The sequence below is a fragment of the Rattus norvegicus genome, chromosome 5 (genome assembly GCF_036323735.1).
Source record: "Rattus norvegicus strain BN/NHsdMcwi chromosome 5, GRCr8, whole genome shotgun sequence".
Classification (NCBI taxonomy): domain Eukaryota; kingdom Metazoa; phylum Chordata; class Mammalia; order Rodentia; family Muridae; genus Rattus; species Rattus norvegicus.
Genome location: NC_086023.1, coordinates 67,500,364 through 67,519,799, shown reverse-complemented (window position 1 = coordinate 67,519,799; position 19,436 = coordinate 67,500,364). Strand labels below are relative to the sequence as shown.

The 19,436-nt window shown below is 42.7% G+C and overlaps 1 protein-coding gene and 1 long non-coding RNA gene across 9 annotated transcripts in view; one reads left to right on the top strand and one right to left on the bottom strand.

The window, feature by feature from the left end:
• The window catches only part of Invs (inversin), a 152,845-nt gene that overhangs the window by 39,556 nt on the left and 93,853 nt on the right, over nt 1-19,436 (bottom strand). For 5 of the 7 annotated variants that reach the window (XM_039109855.2, XM_039109856.2, XM_039109860.2 and 2 more), the window contains exons 4-8: nt 16,604-16,777; nt 15,162-15,329; nt 11,589-11,769; nt 8,631-8,740; nt 460-697 (exon numbers count right to left, since the gene is read on the bottom strand). In XM_039109855.2, coding sequence (XP_038965783.1) covers nt 460-697; nt 8,631-8,740; nt 11,589-11,769; nt 15,162-15,329; nt 16,604-16,777 — 871 coding nt within the window. The remainder of the gene's footprint in view (nt 1-459; nt 698-8,630; nt 8,741-11,588; nt 11,770-15,161; nt 15,330-16,603; nt 16,778-19,436) is intronic. The other 2 variants (NM_001107932.2, XM_039109857.2) reach the window with 1 other exon arrangement.
• LOC102551711 (uncharacterized) overlaps nt 1-19,436 on the top strand; it is a 55,768-nt gene that overhangs the window by 29,114 nt on the left and 7,218 nt on the right. The window contains exons 2-3 of one of the 2 annotated variants that reach the window (XR_005504760.2): nt 16,718-16,828; nt 18,552-18,645. This is a non-coding gene — a long non-coding RNA (uncharacterized LOC102551711). Of the gene's footprint in view, nt 1-16,717; nt 16,829-17,780; nt 18,376-18,551; nt 18,646-19,436 lie in introns of those variants that run through there. The other variant, XR_005504761.2, reaches the window with a different exon arrangement.

The window sequence follows — 19,436 nt, the reverse complement described above, 5'->3', positions numbered from 1 at the left end:
CCCAAGTTTGGGGGTTACTGACCGGCCTCCAAGCCCCATTCACTGTTTCTGGTCCTCACACTTGCATGCTGAGTGCCTTAGCCACTGAGCTATCTCTACGGCCCCAGCTATGCACAGTTGTAATTTTCTGTTTATACACACACACACACACACACACACACACACACACACACACACATATAAAAGTAAATGATGGGACAAGTTTCTATCTTGTGTCTAAGGTGGAGCCAAAGCTATAAACTAGATATTGATTGTTATCTGGTAGAGATACTCATTTCAACCATAATACTTGGAAGAAATAAAGCCTTTGGAGTAAGATCTTGACAAACTCAAGCTTAAAAGTAAAAAGCTAAGCCAAAGAACATCATCTTAGAAACTGTGATCTCAAGTCTCTGTATTATAAACTTGGTAGCACTTTTCAGCACCTGAAGCACCATGAGCCCATGCGCCAGTTCCTACCTGTGCCTCCATATTTGTCCGCCATGTTGATGTCGATGTCCGATTTTAAACTGAGCATAGTTCTGAGCACGTCGTCACTGCCTTTTCCTGCTGCCCACATGAAAGATGTTCTTCCTTCCAAGTCAGAATCATCTCTCACTGAAGGATGCGTTAAAAACACCTTAACTGTTTCCTGCAAGAAGACTTTATTGGAAACAGCGCAGTGGTGGGGCACGTCTGGCCCATGGTAATGAAGCACCTGTGTGGTTCCATGAGGAAGACAAGGGTTTCCTGGATTCTTTTATGGATAAAGAACTTCAGTTTCATAGACTACTATGACCTTGCTCCTTATATTAGTTTTTGTTTCTGGAACACTTCAAGAACATAATCTAATTTTCTCATTCAACACCTTAAATTTGGGATATACTCCAGCAAATACTGAAGGAGAGGTAGAAAGACTGTAAGGGCCAGAGGCTGAGAAGGGCTGACGCCCAACAGTGTTTTCTGGACATGACAAGAGCTGGCACATGGTGAGCTCACTGTGGCTGTGGCTGCCAGCACAAGATTGGGCCTGCTAACATGTCAGTGAAGGGAGCAGGACTGGTGAGGCCCCCCCTTCTCTGAGGGACTGTGACAGTCAGTGGTGGCTGGGAGCACTCATGCCCCACTCCTCACTAGTGCTAAGTCGGCCATGCTCCAGGAACTAACCTCTCATTCATGTAGGCAACCCAACTCAAATCCAGTCACACACACACAGAAGACACAGGCTTAGGGAACTTACTGGGAGAAGGTGGGGATGAGTGAAACTGTCAAAGAACAAAAAATAATATTAAAAAATTAGAAGATGACAAGTGTAACATAACTGAGAATGAGGCTCTTTGATCAAGCTTTCAAACTTCTAAGGCCAGTGTTAGAAATGAAAATTAGAAAGCTTTAAAGAATTCAGTGGCATGACTAACATTGTTATACATTTGCTTGATCAAAACTTACTGAGAAATGTTGCATTCAACTCATTTAAAAATTTTTATTTAGCCATTCCTAAATTTAAGGTCCTGCCTCTGGAATAGATGACAAATAGGGACCCGGGCAGTCAGTTCTAACAGTGCCTAGCAGTCGGGTTCCTGCTGTTGGGTTCTGTGCTGGGATCAAATCCAGGCCCTTGCTTGCTTCTGCTGTCAAGTGCTGTGAGGCTGGGAGTCATTCCCCGTTCTCATACCTGGGTTAATATTCCTGCACTGATATCTTTCCTAGAACTCATGACACAAATTTCTAGGAAGACCAAGAAATTGTGCTTGAATAAATATAAAAGAGTTTCAAAAAGAAATTTCTGTCGCTCACTATATAGAACGGGGGTTGGAGAACTAGCACAGCGGGCAAGAGCAGGAGCTGCAGGGTTCAATTCCCAACACCTGCATGGCGGCTTAAAACCATCAGTAACTCCACTCCCAGATGATCTGATACCCTCTTCTGCTCTCGAAGGGCCCCAGGCAGCCACACTTACACTTTTAAAGGTGAGCTGGCACAACGAAAGATAGGCACTCCACACACCCAGCCTGAATGCTTTCATTCACAGAGTCATACATGCAGACAAAAGACCTACTCACATACAATAACAAAAAGAATACATATAAGGGCTCGTCTAATTTAGTCCTTGTTTTACGTTGCAAGAAATGCAGGCTTATGACCACACACATATTGGAGGCAGGTACAGGAACAGATGTAAACTGGAACTCCCAGAAGTCTGTCCACAGCATGGTAAGGTTTCCTAATTTTAAAACCATTTCCTGATTTGTTTATTTTTGGTGTTTTTCAACAGAGAAAATAGCAACCTTATATGGAATTAGCAGAAGCTAAAGTAATTGATAGGCTTGAAACAGAGCTTAGAAATGTGTATAATTATTGAAAAACAACTCAGGAATTGGCAGAGTACCTAACTCAAACATCTGTAATGTATCACCATTCTCTTTTACTCCCACTGATAAGTATTTAATTATTGGTATTTGTATTAAAGCTAGAGTCTGAAATTTGGTTCAAGATCATGGGCAAGGCATTCAATCTCTTAGAACCTGTCAATGGGATGTTATGATCCATCATGTACTGAGTTTTCATTACCATGGACCCATCAGCTTGGGCCATGTGACTTTCCCATCTGTGTTAGGAAAAAACTACTTCTCCAAATGTTATTGTGATGTTCAGAGTTAATGAAGGATAATGGCTTGCTAAATGGTGGTGTATTAAGTTTTAGGAAGGCTACAAAGGAAAGAATGTACTGTGTAGATGGCCAGCCTGTGAACAACCTGAGAGCACACATGCCATGTTCTTGTCACACAGGACACTGTGAGGTTCTGACCTATTAAAAAGAAAGGCAAGAGAATCACTAGCATATAAGACAAGATCAAAGTGGCTTCTGCAGAGTAAGAGGAATGACATGAGATGCTCATAGAACACTGAGGTCACAAAGTAGGAGTTATGTTCTTCCCAGGCCAGAGCTACTGAGTTTCACGGCACACTCATGATGGCGACAGGAAACCAACTGTGGCCTCTTTAGTGTCTCAGGGTCAGACTGCTCACAATCACGCTGCCAAGTGAGCGCAGGACACGGTAGATAAGAAGCCCCTTGTGGCTAGAACTTCAAGAACTATATTGAATAAGTAGGGAGAGAGTGGGCAGCCTTGTCTAGTCCCTGATTTTAGTGGGATTACTTCAAGTTTCTCTCCATTTAGTTTAATGTTAGCAACTGGTTTGCTGTATATGGCTTTTACTATGTTCAGGTATGGGCCTTGAATTCCTATTCTTTCCAGGACTTTTATCATGAAGGGGTGTTGAATTTTGTCAAATGCTTTCTCAGCATCTAATGAAATGATCATGTGGTTTTGTTCTTTCAGTTTGTTTATATAATGGATCACGTTGATGGTTTTCCGTATATTAAACCATCCCTGCATGCCTGGGATGAAGCCTACTTGGTCATGGTGGATGATTGTTTTGATGTGCTCTTGGATTCGGTTTGCCAGAATTTTGTTGAGTATTTTTGCGTCGATATTCATAAGGGAAATTGGTCTGAAGTTCTCTTTCTTTGTTGTGTCTTTGTGTGGTTTAGGTATAAGAGTAATTGTGGCTTCGTAGAAGGAATTCGGTAGGGCTCCATCTGTTTCAATTTTGTGGAACAGTTTGGATAATATTGGTATGAGGTCTTCTATGAAGGTTTGATAGAATTCTGCACTAAACCTGTCTGGACCTGGGCTCTTTTTGGTTGGGAGACCTTTAATGACTGCTTCTATTTCCTTAGGTGTTATGGGGTTGTTTAACTGGTTTATTTGTTCCTGATTTAACTTCGGTACCTGGTATCTATCTAGGAAATTGTCCATTTCCTGAAGATTTTCAAGTTTTGTTGAATATAGGTTTTTATAGTAAGATCTGATGATTTTTTTGAATTTCCTCTGAATCTGTTGTTATGTCTCCCTTTTCATTTCTGATTTTGTTAATTTGGACGCACTCTCTGTGTCCTCTCGTTAGTCTGGCTAAGGGTTTATCTATCTTGTTGATTTTCTCAAAGAACCAACTTTTGGTTCTGTTGATTCTTTCTATGGTCCTTTTTGTTTCTACTTGGTTGATTTCAGCTCTGAGTTTGATTATTTCCTGCCTTCTACTCCTCCTGGGTGTATTTGCTTCTTTTTGTTCTAGAGCTTTTAGGTGTGCTGTCAAGCTGCTGACATATGCTCTTTCCTGTTTCTTTCTGCAGGCACTCAGCGCTATGAGTTTTCCTCTTAGCACAGCTTTCATTGTATCCCATAAGTTTGGGTATGTTGTACCTTCATTTTCATTAAATTCTAAAAAGTTTTTAATTTCTTTCTTTATTTCTTCCTTGACCAGGTTATCATTGAGTAGAGCATTGTTCAATTTCCAAGTATATGTGGGCATTCTTCCTTGATTGTTATTGAAGACCAGTTTTAGGCCGTGGTGGTCCGATAGCACGCATGGGATTATTTCTATCTTTCTGTACCTGTTGAGGCCCGTTTTTTGACCAATTATATGGTCAATTTTGGAGAAAGTACCATGAGGAGCTGAGAAGAAGGTATATCCTTTTGCTTTAGGATAGAATGTTCTATAAATATCCGTTAAGTCCATTTGGCTCATGACTTCTCTTAGTCTGTCTACATCTCTGTTTAATTTCTGTTTCCATGATCTATCCATTGATGAGAGTGGGGTGTTGAAATCTCCCACTATTATTGTGTGAGGTGCAATGTGTGTTTTGAGCTTTAGTAAGGTTTCTTTTACATATGTAGGTGCCCTTGTATTTGGGGCATAGATATTTAGGATTGAGAGTTCATCTTGGTGGATTTTTCCTTTGATGAATATGAAGTGTCCTTCCTTATCTTTTTTGATGACTTTTAGTTGAAAATTGATTTTATTTGATATTAGAATGGCTACTCCAGCTTGCTTCTTCTGACCATTTGCTTGGAAAATTGTTTTCCAGCCTTTCACTCTGAGGTAATGTCTGTCTTTGTCTCTGAGGTGTGTTTCCTGTAGGCAGCAGAATGCAGGGTCCTCGTTGCATATCCAGTTTGTTAATCTATGTCTTTTTATTGGGGAGTTGAGGCCATTGATGTTGAGAGATATTAAGGAATAGTGATTATTGCTTCCCGTTATATTCATATTTGGATGTGAGGTTATGTTTGTGTGCTTTCATTCTCTTTGTTTTGTTGCCAAGACGATTAGTTTCTTGCTTCTTCTAGGGTATAGCTTGCCTCCTTATGTTGGGCTTTACCATTTATTATCCTTTGTAGTGCTGGATTTGTAGAAAGATATTGTGTAAATTTCAATCAGACAACAAAAGGAGGTCAAGGGGATACAGATCGGAAAAGAAGAAGTCAAAATATCACTATTTGCAGATGATATGATAGTATATTTAAGTGATCCCAAAAGTTCCACCAGAGAACTACTAAAGCTGATAAACAACTTCAGCAAAGTGGCCAGGTATAAAATTAACTCAAATAAATCAGTTGCCTTCCTCTATACAAAAGAGAAACAAGCTGAGAAAGAAATTAGGGAAACGACACCCTTCATAATAGACCCAAATAATATAAAGTACCTCAGTGTGACTTTAACAAAGCAAGTAAAAGATCTGTACAATAAGAACTTCAAGACACTGAAGAAGGAAATTGAAGAAGACCTCAGAAGATGGAAAGATCTCCCATGCTCATGGATTGGCAGGATTAATATAGTAAAAATGGCCATTTTACCAAAAGCAATCTACAGATTCAATGCAATCCCCATCAAAATACCAATCCAATTCTTCAAAGAGTTAGACAGAACAATTTGCAAATTCATCTGGAATAACAAAAAACCCAGGATAGCTAAAGCTATCCTCAACAATAAAAGGACTTCAGGGGGAATCACTATCCCTGAACTCAAGCAGTATTACAGAGCAATAGTGATAAAAACTGCATGGTATTGGTACAGAGACAGACAGATAGACCAATGGAATAGAATTGAAGACCCAGAAATGAACCCACACGCCTATGGTCACTTGATTTTTGACAAAGGAGCCAAAACCATCCAATGGAAAAAAGATAGCATTTTCAGCAAATGGTGCTGGTTCAACTGGAGGTCAACATGTAGAAGAATGCAGATCGATCCATGCTTATCACCCTGTACAAAGCTTAAGTCCAAGTGGATCAAGGACCTCCACATCAAACCAGACACACTCAAACTAATAGAAGAAAAACTAGGGAAGCATCTGGAACACATGGGCACTGGAAAAAATTTCCTAAACAAAACAGCAATGGCTTACGCTCTAAGATCAAGAATCGACAAATGGGATCTCATAAGACTGCAAAGCTTCTGTAAGGCAAAGGACACTGTGGTTAGGACAAAACGGCAACCAACAGATTGGGAAAAGATCTTTACCAATCCTACAATAGATAGAGGGCTTATATCCAAAATATACAAAGAACTAAAGAAGTTAGACCGCAGGGAGTCAAATAACCCTATTAAAAAATGGGGTTCAGAGCTAAACAAAGAATTCACAGCTGAGGAATGTCGAATGGCTGAGAAACACCTAAAGAAATGTTCAACATCTTTAGTCATAAGGGAAATGCAAATCAAAACAACCCTGAGATTTCACCTCACACCAGTGAGAATGGCTAAGATCAAAAACTCAGGGAACAGCAGATGCTGGCAAGGATGTGGAGAAAGAGGAACACTCCTCCATTGTTGGTGGGATTGCATACTGGTACAACCATTCTGGAAATCAGTCTGGAGGATCCTCAGAAAATTGGACATTGAACTGCCTGAGGATCCAGCTATACCTCTCTTGGGCATATACCCAAAAGATGCCCCAACATATAAAAAGACACGTGCTCCACTATGTTCATCGCAGCCTTATTTATAATAGCCAGAAGCTGGAAAGAACCCAGATGCCCTTCAACAGAGGAATGGATACAGAAAATGTGGTACATCTACACAATGGAATATTACTCAGCTATCAAAAACAACGACTTTATGAAATTCGTAGGCAAATGGTTGGAACTGGAAAATATCATCCTGAGTGAGCTAACCCAATCACAGAAAGACATACATGGTATGCACTCATAAGTGGCTATTAGCCCAAATGCTTGAATTACCCTAGATGCCTAGAACAAATGAAACTCAAAACGGATGATCAAAATGTGAATGCTTCACTCCTTCTTTAAAAGGGGAACAAGAATACCCTTGGCAGGGAAGAGAGAGGCAATGATTAAAACAGAGACTGAAGGAACACCCATTCAGAGCCTGCCCCACATGTGGCCCATACATATACAGCCACCCAATTAGACAAGATGGATGAAGCAAAGAAGTGCAGACCGACAGGAGCCGGATGTAGATCGCTCCTGAGAGACACAGCCAGAATACAGCAAATACAGAGGCAAATGCCAGCAGCAAACCACTGAACTGAGAATAGGACCCCCGTTGAAGGAATCAGAGAAAGAACTGGAAGAGCTTAAGGGGCTCGAGACCCCATATGTACAACAATGCCAAGCAACCAGAGCTTCCAGGGACTAAGCCACTACCTAAAGACTATACATAGACTGACCCTGGACTCTGACCTCATAGGTAGCAATGAATATCCTAGTAAGAGCACCAGTGGGAGGGGAAGCCCTGGGTCCTGCTAAGACTGAACCCCCAGTGAACTAGACTGGTGGGGGGAGGGCGGCAATGGGGGGAGGGTTGGGAGGGGAATACTCATAAGGAAGGGGAGGGGGGAGGGGGATGTTTGCCCGGATACCGGGAAAGGGAATAACACTCGAAATGTATATAAGAAATACTCAAGTTAATTAAAAAAAAAAAAAAAGAAAGGAAGATGTATAAACTGAAAAAAAAAAAAAAAAGAAGCCCCTTGTGATCCGTGAAGGTCTATCAGAGAAGAACTAGAGAGAATAGCCAGGATCTCTAGATATAATAATTCACACTTTTGCCTTCACAGATGCATACGACCCATAATCACTAATCCGAATCGTGAGAATGTAGTCTGTGTTTGGACACCTGATCTCATATGTAGACAATCGTAGGAGTGCGGCCTGTGTAGACTCGTGCTCTACACCAGGTGCAGCAGACACCTGCCTAAGTTTGCTGCACCTTTCCAGCAGTCCAGAGACTTATAGTTGTCAAACTATGTAAGAAGAAGCAAAGACTCAGAGATGTTGAAATTGTGTGAGGTCCTATAGGTCGCAATCTGCACAGTTGGGATTCCAGGAGTTGGTTTTTCCAGCTGCAAAGCCTTCCTGCACTGTGTTCAAGACAGCTCTAGGGTGCTGAGCAGTAAGACATCCTTAGTGCTATACAAGTCATAAAATAGGGCAGTATACTTGCCGTAAAGCAAAAGGTTATACCTAGTGCTTAAGTAAAGCGACATAAAACTTTGCATGTGTCTAAGAACCTTATAAAAACACAAACCATTACCTGTATCACAATGCTGACAGTGTGAATGATGGTTAAAAGCCAACCACTGCCAACTCAGATTCATGAACTTTAACCTGCTGTAGTCTGAATTAGATCAGTGCCAACCTTTTGATAACATGGTACTCCATCTATCAATAGAATGGGCTGGCTGAAAGGGGCACGGGACCATAGTATATTATTTCTTGTATCGAATATGAAGCTATAATTATATCAAAATAAACATTTTATTAAGAGAAAAGGCTATCATAACTTACAGCAAAATTACTCTGAGCTGCATAGTGCAAGGGTGTTGCCCCTTGGCTGTCGGAAGGGACGGTTCCAGACTTGTTTCTTTCCAGAAGGAGATGGACAATCTGTGCATGGCCTGAGAACAGACATGAGGTAGGTGTCACGCACAAAGGGATAAGCCAGTTTTTATTCCGTTTAAAAACAGGAAGGTTAAAAAAAAAAAGAAAAAGAAAAATACAACAGTAGCATTTAACGGCATTTAAAATGGCTTTGACAGCTCCCAGCACAGCCTTTTCCTCCTTCCCCCCTTGCCGTATGACAGGGTAGAATGAAGGCAAAGGTTACCACAGTAAAACCAGGACCAGGCTTAGGTGCTGCCGCTCGGGCTCCTTGGCCTCCCTGCCCATCACGTCACGGTTCCGTTCTGATCCCCAGAGCTGAACAGTTCCCTTCTACTGCTCAGCTGAGCTAACTGAAGTGAACCCTTCTGACTCAGGGCCAGCCATCCTTCAGTATCGCTCCTAGTCTTTCAATAGCAACGCTGTGAGCTCACACTGCACAGTAAGAGAGCAGGCACCGTGGTGTGGTGGCGGGCTAACCGTCTGTAGCATAGTCTGAAAGAAGTGGCTTCTGCAAGGGAGAAACTGCATAGAGTCAAAGAGTTAACAAACTGGGTGTGGTGGTGTGTGCTGTAAAACCAGTGCTTGAGGGCTCAGGCAGGAGGAGTGAAAGACTGCGGGTAGCCTGGGCTACTGAGAAAGTGCTAGGACATCGTCTGGTTATCTTGTCTCAAAACCCACAGCAGCACAACACAACACAGCACAACACAACACAACACAACACAACAGAGGGCTAGCAAACCTAGGAAACCCTTCTAGACTCTCTAGCTGAGCACGTGGGGACAGGGACGGGAAGGAGGTATCGTGGTGGAGAGCAAGGCTGTGCTGGGTGGAAGCCAGGCCAGGGGATGTGCCTGGGGGTTGTGCTCATGCACTCAGTCCACATGAGAGGTTAAAGGTGGAGTCTTTGCGGGTCTGATGACTATCTGTGCAACAGTGTCAATTGAAACACATCTACTCTTGTCTGAGGAGCAAAGAAAAAACTCAGTAAGGGAAAGAAAATCAGCACTGGAAAGAGGAAGGGCATACCTCAGAGATGGTCTCAAGAAGGTCAGAGCAAAGTCGAGAAACTTAGGCATCTTCAGTCTAGTCAGAAAGACAGGGCTTCTATGAGACGAAAGAGAGCATCGTAGGACGAAAACGGGCTGACATGAAAAGCTGATGGACGGAAATAAAATGAGTGTAAGAAGAAATAAGGAGGCAGATGGGAATGAAGATACAGATGAAAGAAAAATTCCACGTAGTAGGAATAATAAGTCAAAATTTACACAATGAAAGTGAATTTAGTGAAGTAGAATCAAACCGTGAAGTATACTCACATTCAAAAGGGAAACAGAAAGGGGGTGGAAAAAACCTAAAAGAAAGACTAAATGACAATTATAAGTCTGACAGAAAAGCCGTATGCAAGAATGAAAGTCACTTTAAAACATATGATGTGCCACTTAATAATTAAAAGCAAGATATTCACAACTGAGAAGCCTCACAGATGGCTAACTGAGTGGACCCCCACACTGTTCCCTGAGTGGACCCCCAGACTGTTCACTGAGTGGATGGATCCCCAGACTGTTCCCTGAGTGGATGGACCCCCAGACTGTTCCCTGAGTGGATGGACCCCCAGACTGTTCCCTGAGTGGATGGACCCCCAGACTGTTCCCTGAGTGGATGGACCCCCAGACTGTTCCCTGAGTGGACCCCCAGACTGTTCCCTGAGTGGATGGACCCCAGACTGTTCCCTGAGTGGATGGACCCCCAGACTGTTCCCTGAGTGGACCCCCAGACTGTTCCCTGAGTGGACCCCCAGACTGTTCCCTGAGTGGATGGACCCCCAGACTGTTCCCTGAGTGGATGGACCCCCAGACTGTTCCCTGAGTGGATGGACCCCCAGACTGTTCCCTGAGTGGATGGACCCCCAGACTGTTCCCTGAGTGGACCCCCAGACTGTTCCCTGAGTGGACCCCCAGACTGTTAACAAAACCAAAGCAGTAATGAGGAAATGACACAGCTCATCTTTTGAGCGGAAGGAAACAGATGAGATCTTGCTCTTGACCCTGACACATGGGTAAACGAGATTTTGATAAATTGAAAAGTCACCACACTGCCACCTGCAACACCTGGCAGCTGGAGTCAAGTGATGGCAACGTATGCTCCCTGGCAGAAGGGGAAAACAAAGGGGCAAGAAAACGTTAAGAAAAACCCCTCTGAAAATACTAATAATGCCCCAGAGTGTAAAGCAATGTTACTTTTTTTTTTTTTTTTTTTTGGTTCTTTTTTTCGGAGCTGGGGACCGAACCCAGGGCCTTGCGCTTCCTAGGCAAGCGCTCTACCACTGAGCTAAATCCCCAGCCCCAGCAATGTTACTTTTTAATAACGAGTGTACGTGGTTAAACCACTACCCAAAACAGAAACCCTTTCAGGTTGTACTCGCTCAAATCACCTGAGAAAACACGTACCAGACACATATCTGCCTCTCACCAAAGGAAAAAAGTGATCCCTGAGAGGTTATAAGGCAGAAGTGAAGAAAAAGCAAACCAAATACCAAGGACTGAACGCCAGCATCAGATGACTGTCCTCCTTTGCCCACACACCAACCATGAATGGGAACAGGTTACTTTACATTCATATCCTGTCAATGAATTCTCATTCCCTTATAATAAAAGTAAAAACTTGCAGCATGATATTGAAGTGCTGAATGAGAACCAGTTTATATTACCACTCTAAGGTGCAGCGGAAGGAGCCGGGTGATGAGAAAACTGAGCATTTCAGTTGGGCAGGAGGAAGGATCCCTCAGGCGATGTGGAGGTACAGGCCTTCTGTAGTTGGGAAGTCTTTCTTACCCGCGGTCCTCTGACTTACGGCAGAACGTACCTAGTAAGGCTGCCCAGTGAAGTGGGGTTCGAAATAAGTTGTCATAAGACGTTATGTTGCAGCTTTCATAGGAGGTCAAGACATCCACCACCGTTAGGTTTCCATCAGCAACTGCGAAGTGCAGAGGTGTGCGGCCCTCATAGTCTTGCCAGTTCAATAAAGACTCTGTTGGGGCGGCATCCTATTTTTAACAGAGATTTCAGACACATGTAGAATCCTCAATAAATAATGTGTGCCATTCACATTAACCAATTCTTAAAAATGAACCCCCACATTCTATACAGGTACAAGTAAAATGATAGCTCAAGTGCATGGGCTAAATCTAACAATTAACTTTCCTATCTATTAAAAATATAAAATATAGACAAGAATAGAGTAACTACCATGCTTGCATTAGGAAGCTGTGACACTGTGCCTGCTGTGCTTTGTGTCTGTTGTAAATCAGGCCACAGCTGATTTTGTTTTGTTCTGTTTTTAACAACATACATTTTGTACCTGTGACTTTGATAGTTACATCATGGAGGCACATGGTAATCTCTTTGGCGACTTTCCCCCTACATTACTCTTGTAGGTATCCTGATGACTCTAGTTCATTTGTTAAACTAGAATCGTGTTGTCCATGTTTCTCCTGAGGAACAGCTACATTATTTCCATTTTTCTCACCATCACAGATAGTGCTGCAAAGGCCGTTCCCCCACATATTTCTTGCGGCTCGGTGTGTGAGGTAAGGAGGCGTTGCTAGCTGAAGAACTTTTGCAGCTTCTGCTGCACACTGCCAAGCTGCTCTCCAGATGCTTGGACCAACGAACATGCCCATGACGGCTTGCAAAATGCTTATTTTCCACATCTGGTACAGACTAATCACTGGGTAGTATCACGCTTCCTACATGCTATTCCTAGTCCGAGACTGAAAGACATTTCCTGCTGCTTAATTTAAGGTGCTTTCATGAATGAAGCTGGAAACTTTACTCCTGTCCTTACGGCAATCAGTTTTATTTCCCTGTAAGTTCACAGTACTCACTGACCCTTCTGCTGGACATTACGATGTGCTTCTTAAGTCTCCCTCTGACATCAAAGACCTTACTTCCCAGCTTCCAGGGACACTACCAGCCCAGAACCCCCATGTCTCAGCTTCCTGAAACAGTTTCAGCTAAGGAGCTTCCTCCCCGGAATTCCTTCTTATGTTAGGTCACATGCTTAGAGATTATATATTTATTTACTTTTATGTGACTCAATTGCAAGGTTATTGACCACTCACTTCTAGATGACAGTGGTATGAATGTTGAACATGCCTAGGCTCCCAAAGTAAGGTGCATTTTCATGAGGCAACTATGTGTGAAATATGTAAGAAAATACAAGCTGTAATGGGAAGTGAGCAGAAACGAAAACTATCACAATGACCAGAATGATCTGACCACACCGGATGAGCGCTCAGACTCATGGTGGATTCCTGATCTTACTGACTCCACTATACAGGTACTAGGATTACCTGGCCCAGCAAACACCATTTATTTTTTATTCTAAAAGATCACCCCTAGACATATCTCAAAGGAACCATACAATGTTAAACACAGAGAATTAAAAATGGTCTGAATGAAAAGGCAGATCACCTTACAGAGGACTGACCATTAAGATAGCAACAGACTTGACTTACAAGAAAAACAAAAAAAGGTAGAAAGCTGTAAAACCATTTAAAATAAACAGCAGACACATGATTGTGTAGGGTGGGCACAAAGCACTTGGGAGAAGCTCAAGGTAATCCTCATCTACATAATGGGCTGGGTGCCAACCTTGGCCACGTGAGACCCTATCATAAAACAAACAAACAACTCTGATTTATGATCAATACTTCTACAATAATGAGAATTCTAAGAACTATAGATCAGCAACTAAGAGAGGCTACAGAGAAAACCTGAGCTCAAAGGAGAAGGCTCAGTGCTACAGTGCCGTCACGTGTGGAACCTGCCCCAGAGAGCGTGCGGCAGCCAACAGCAGGACGGAGCTGCGGCTCTGAAGAGCGCTTTGACACCAGACAGAGATGCAGAGGTTGGAGTGTGCTTTGCTGGTTTCCCGTCTCGCTTTGTCCAGTATTTCCTCACGGTGCTCTCATTCCTCTCTTTTGGGATGGTAATGTATATTCTGTGCTGTTGTGTGTTAGAAGTAGGTGATCTGCTTTTTGACTTTGAGTTAAGAGGTTGTCATGGGTCTCAGAAGAGACTTTGAACTTTAAGCAGTGTTGAGCTGTTGTAGACTATTTGAAGTGAGGGACTTTTGAAGTTGGACTGAATGCACGGCGGCATTATTACGATATGGCTACAGGCCTTTGTGGGATAGGGAGTGGAAGTTGGTGGTTTGAATAAGAATGTAGTCACTGTGCTGCCGTGCTTTCCACCGTGATAACAGACTGAACCTCTGAAACTGTGAGCCAGCCCCTGTAAAATGCTTTCCTACCTAAGAGTTGTCACGGTGTCTCTGTGCAGCAATAGAACACTGAACATCTCTCAAATACCCAGCACCTGAGTTTAGATCCGCAGAATCCAAGTAAAGCTGGGTAGGTGTGGCAGCCGACTTATAAGCCCGGAGTATGGCAAGCAAAGAGAAGGAATCCTGGGAACAAACTGACTAGCCAGATTAGCCAAAATAGTGACCTTGGGCTCCTACAAGAGACCCTCCTGCCTCAGTCAATGCAGTGGGAGATGATGGGGGAAGACATCTGATGTCAACCACTGGCTTCCTCCACACACATATACACATGAGCATGCACCCTCACACACATATCACACACATATCGACACATGCATGCATATCACACATACAAAAAAGAAAGGAAAATAGAGAGAAAGAAACTAATGGATGTGTGCCACAATCACTGTATACACAAGGGACCAAGGGACAAATGCTTTTAAAGGTCTAATTTGTATACTAAAAGCCAGCAGCGGGCTGGGGAATAGTGAGGGTCCGAGTTCAATCTGCAGCACTTCCATTAACAGCCACGCTAGGTTGTGTGTGCCTTAACCCTAGCACTGGGGAACAGAGGCTCTTAGATCCCAAGAGCTTATGGAGGACAGTGTAGTTGAAGCAGTGAGCTTCAGGCTCAGTGAGAGACTGTCTCAAGGTAATAGGCAGAGAGTGGGATAGGAAGGTTCCCCATGTCTTGCTTTGGCCTTGGTGCAGACATAATGTGCATGCATCACACACATCTCTCCCACAGTCCACACAACACACACACATACACACACACACACACACACTCACATGCATGCACATACACACATTCACATGCACACACACATTTACACATACACACACATTCACACACACTCATACACAAAAATTAAAAAAATATATAGATTAGAAACAAGTACAAAGCAAAGCAGGGAATGAGAAATATGAATTCTGAAGGTGGTTGGAGGACGAGGAAGAGTCACAGAAAACCTCAGCGTGGAGAAGTGTTACTGTGAAGCTCTCTCAGGGGTGAGTCCGCATGGCGGTACTCTTGGTTCGTCATCTGCCCGTCTGTCTATTATTTCCTCCTAGGAAAGGTTTTAGGGTCCAACACAGCACTCCACTCACCAGGATGCATCTCACTGTGTGCACGGCACTCGCGTCTTTATGGTTGGCTGCCCAGTGGAGGGGGATCTTGCCCTCCACGTCAGGAATCCCGATGTTGGAGTCATGCTTGATGAGCAGCTTCGCATGCTCGGGATTGTTGTAGTAGGCGCTCCAGTGCAGAGCTGTTTGCTGCAAGGTAGAGGGGACCTTGAAAATCCACAGCGCCCTACTCTTCTGGAACACCTCCTATGACAGGCATGGTTTGAGAGACTGTCTGGGAGACAAGGACCCCTTAATTTGCATGTGACAGAAGTTAGCAGTGTGTGGGTGCCCTGAGAGTCATGTGACTCCAGAGGCTGACCAAATAACAGGGAGAGGAAAGACGACTTAGGAATAATCGCCAGCCAGGTACTCACACTCCTGATGTTACACCCCTGGCCATCACTAAGATTCGAATTAGACTCTTAGAATTTCACAGAAAGATTTAAATTTTGATGTTAACTAGAAGGAAAGTATGCTACAGTCAACCCGTGGATCTAGAATCCTTTAGCGCATCAAATTTAAACTTAAGAACAAGTTTGCATACTAATAGCTAAATCTAGCTACTAATAGATACTTTTAAAATTAAATCTGTATTTTATTTTAAATAAAAGTTTAAAGTGGTAATTCTGGAAGCAGTAAAGTTATTTGAAAACTACTTTTGCCACTGCCATGAACATGCCTCTTACAGACAGTCACTAGGGAAAAAACAGGAGATGCTCAGACATACATTAGACACTCGGTGATTCAGCAACACAGTCTAGAATTGGACAATTTCCTGACAGGAACTAAGCTCATCTGTCCTAAAGTTGAAAGACTAACATCCGTGGTATTCATTCAAAGTACACCTCCAGGCATTTATTTATTATGAAGTCATTATTAATGCATTATTTTCTACAAGATTCATTTTATTTTTGTTTACTTCGTGTGCTTGGTGAACTCCAGGAGGTCAGAGGAGAGTCTGGACCTCTTGGAGCTTCATTACTGACTGCTGTAAGCTGCCTAGTGGGAGTGCTTGGAACAGGACGCTGCCCTCTGCATTACTGCTGAGCCGTCTCTTTAGCCCTAACCCATTTTCATTTTTATTAATGACCGAAGATCACAGAAAAAAAATCACTACTTAATAACAATCATTAATTGATTATAACCACCTTTAATAAACACATTGTCTTTACTTCTTCCTTTTTCCTGGTTATGGTTATGCAGGATATATTTACTCAAATACAATATGAGCTTAGCGGTTTGTACTTATATTTTTTACATCTCTTTTATTTTTCTATTTATTTTGCTGTGGAAATGCTTGCTGGGACGTCTGAATACATGGAGTTGCCCTCCCACAGGGATGGTGGCAACGCTCACCTTCCTTCCCAAGGCTTCACAAAACGTCCTTCTTCCATTTGTCCTTGACTGTGACTGTGCATTACCTTGTTTTTGTCCTGTGTATCCACCTCCCCGGGCGCCATAAACTTCAGCAGGAGCGCTAGACACTTGGGGCTCCTGTGCCGAGTGCTCAGGTGCAGAGGCGTCATCTCTTCTAGGTCCTTCTGCATCCAGTTTGCTCTGCGAGTGAGTAAGAGTTTCATAAAGCGGTAATTTCCCTAGAAAATGAAAGGAAAAGGAGAGGAAGAGGAGAGTTTACTTTGTGGCCGGTGAGTAAATGCATTTTAAATGTTTTCAGGGTTTGAGCCACCTTCAGAGTACAGCATGCAGGAAAGTCAGTAAAAGGAGAAATGGGCAGTGGCTTTATGTTTCCATCTCTCGTGGTCGCTTTGAACACACATAACTTACACAGCGGCTGCCCGACATCATTTGCTTACATAACATGTTTTATTTAGCCAGACTATTATTGCTAGGTGTTTAGAATGTTAGTCTGTTACTACTGGATATGCAGACACAAAAGCTTTCAATCATAAATATTTATTATAGAAAATGCTTCCATGTACACCATTTTGTACTCAGCTTTTCTCCTTTAATTTATCATAAAATTAAATAACCAGCAGCCACATTTGGGGGTTAAGTTGGTCTATTTTGTGTTTTTTTATGGTGTATTTTTTAAGTTACTGTCCTTTATCACCAATATGTAGGGTCTTTATTGGCTGTCAAAATACGGTACATTCATTACTGTAACATACTCTTTCTATGACTGCTCCACGGCCACTTACAACTGTATGTCTGTGGGAGCAGGGCTCCTGTCCCCAGTGTAATTCCCAATGCAGACTAAGTGCTCCATGAGAGTAAATACATTCTGTGATGGACTGAGCATGAAGGGATGAAACAAATGCACTTTTGTTTTCACTTAAATATTCCGATTTACAGTTGTTATTTGAGATCAGATAAGTGAAGAGTCTGAATTCTCAAGTAACTGATACTTGGTTCTTCTTGTTTTTAAAAGTTTCATTAGCTTTTTTAACAGTGCACAAGCCTCGTCTGGCTTCAATTTTACTGTCAGCTCTGAGAAGAAAGACACGAAAGTTTCCTCAAGAGGGCGCCCCGCTCTAAGCTTCCTTGAGAGAGCGCCCTGTTATAAGTTTCCTCAAGGGGGCTCCCTGCTCTAAATTTCCTGCCACCTTTCCTTGGAAGGAAGAAATAAGTGCTCTATTAGAAAAAAAAAATCTGTATGACACTTCATACCAAAAAAATAAGGTCTGACCTTTCTGAGCATAACATTTCAAATATTACAGAATAATTCATTATGACCTTTTAGAGATATTCAACCAGACAGTCATTTTGGTTGTGGAATCAGAAAATAGAGAGAAAGAAAGTCACACAGTTGGCAGTGATGACCACTAGGCAGACGAGGTGCCTGGCATATCATGTTTCCTGTTATTCTTGGCTCTCAGACTTTCCTAACCACATGCTATATACCAGTAATAGGCGCTCCTCCATTCAGTCAACAAACATTTGTTATGCCTGGTTATGAAGCTTTTAACATCTTGGTGCTACAATAAAGTGTGGTGGGAAATGTCTACAGATTAAAGTACCCTTCTGCATCTCACGTGTAAAGCAGAGGCAACAACAACGCCCAGGATTCTTACCGTGTAAAAGGAGGCATGCAGTATCTGAAACATAATTGAACAACGCACCAAGTGGGTGCCTAGCAAATGTTTCCTAGGACTACGAGGTTTCCCAGAGACTGGGTTTCTCATCAGACCTGGATCTCACCAAGACTAGCCTGGCCAGCAAGACGATGAAGATGGTAGGTGGATGGGAGAAGAGCTGGTCATAAAGGGTGGCAGGTAGAGAGGCTTGGTTATCGCCATCTATAGTGCAGCCAGTGGGTAAGAAGAGAACCAAGAATACAGATAGAATGATAGAGATAAAGGCTTGTCTGATTTTCTTACACTGAAGGTCATGTCTATGATCTACCCACAGTTTATAACTCAAGGCCAACAGAAATTTGACTGCTGCTCTGGGGAGGAGACAGCTATATGAACAGATGAGCTTCTTCAGGTCTGGACACTATCAGGTATTATGTATGATGGATGGCTGGGCCGAGACACAATGTAATTCACTTGGGCCAATGTCAAACTCCTGGGTCTCATAAGCAAGCATTTATTTTTTAAATATTTATTTATTATGTATATATTCTACAGATTTATGCCTGTGTGTAAACCTGCAGGTCAGAAGAGGGCATCGGATCTCAATACGGATGATTGTAACCCACCATGTGGTTGCTGGAAATTGAACTCAGGACCTCTGGCAGAGCAGACAGGTTCTTAAGCACCGAGCCATCTCTCCAGCCCCAGCAAGCATTTATGAAATGCTAATTATGTTGCAGAATATTTGATAACACTGTGACAACCCCCCCAAGACTGTGTTGTTTACTGGAAAAAATCTGTTTCTTGTTGTGGTGTGGTTTACCCTTAGCACACATTTAATTCTAAACAATGAAGGTAAAGTTAGTTTGTAGACAGAAGCACTCATGTTTGAAAGTGATGTTTAATTGAGTGGCAGACAAAGTGATAAATCAGAGAAAAATTTAACAGAATATGATATGCCCACCTCTCACGAGAAGAGAGAGGAAAGGGAAGCTACTTAAGGGAGAGACAGTACAGGAAAAAGAGTGTACAGTATATGAATAGAGTAGAGTTAGTGGAGAGCAGTGCAGTAGAGTTGAGAGGGAGAGTAGAGAAGCACAGAGAGGGAGAAGGAGGAGGATGGTTATAGAGACACAGGTTGCAAAGAGAAAACAAGCCAGACACAGGTGAAGACAGAATTTGCCAGAGATAATAAGGAGCCAACTTAGAACAGATCGGT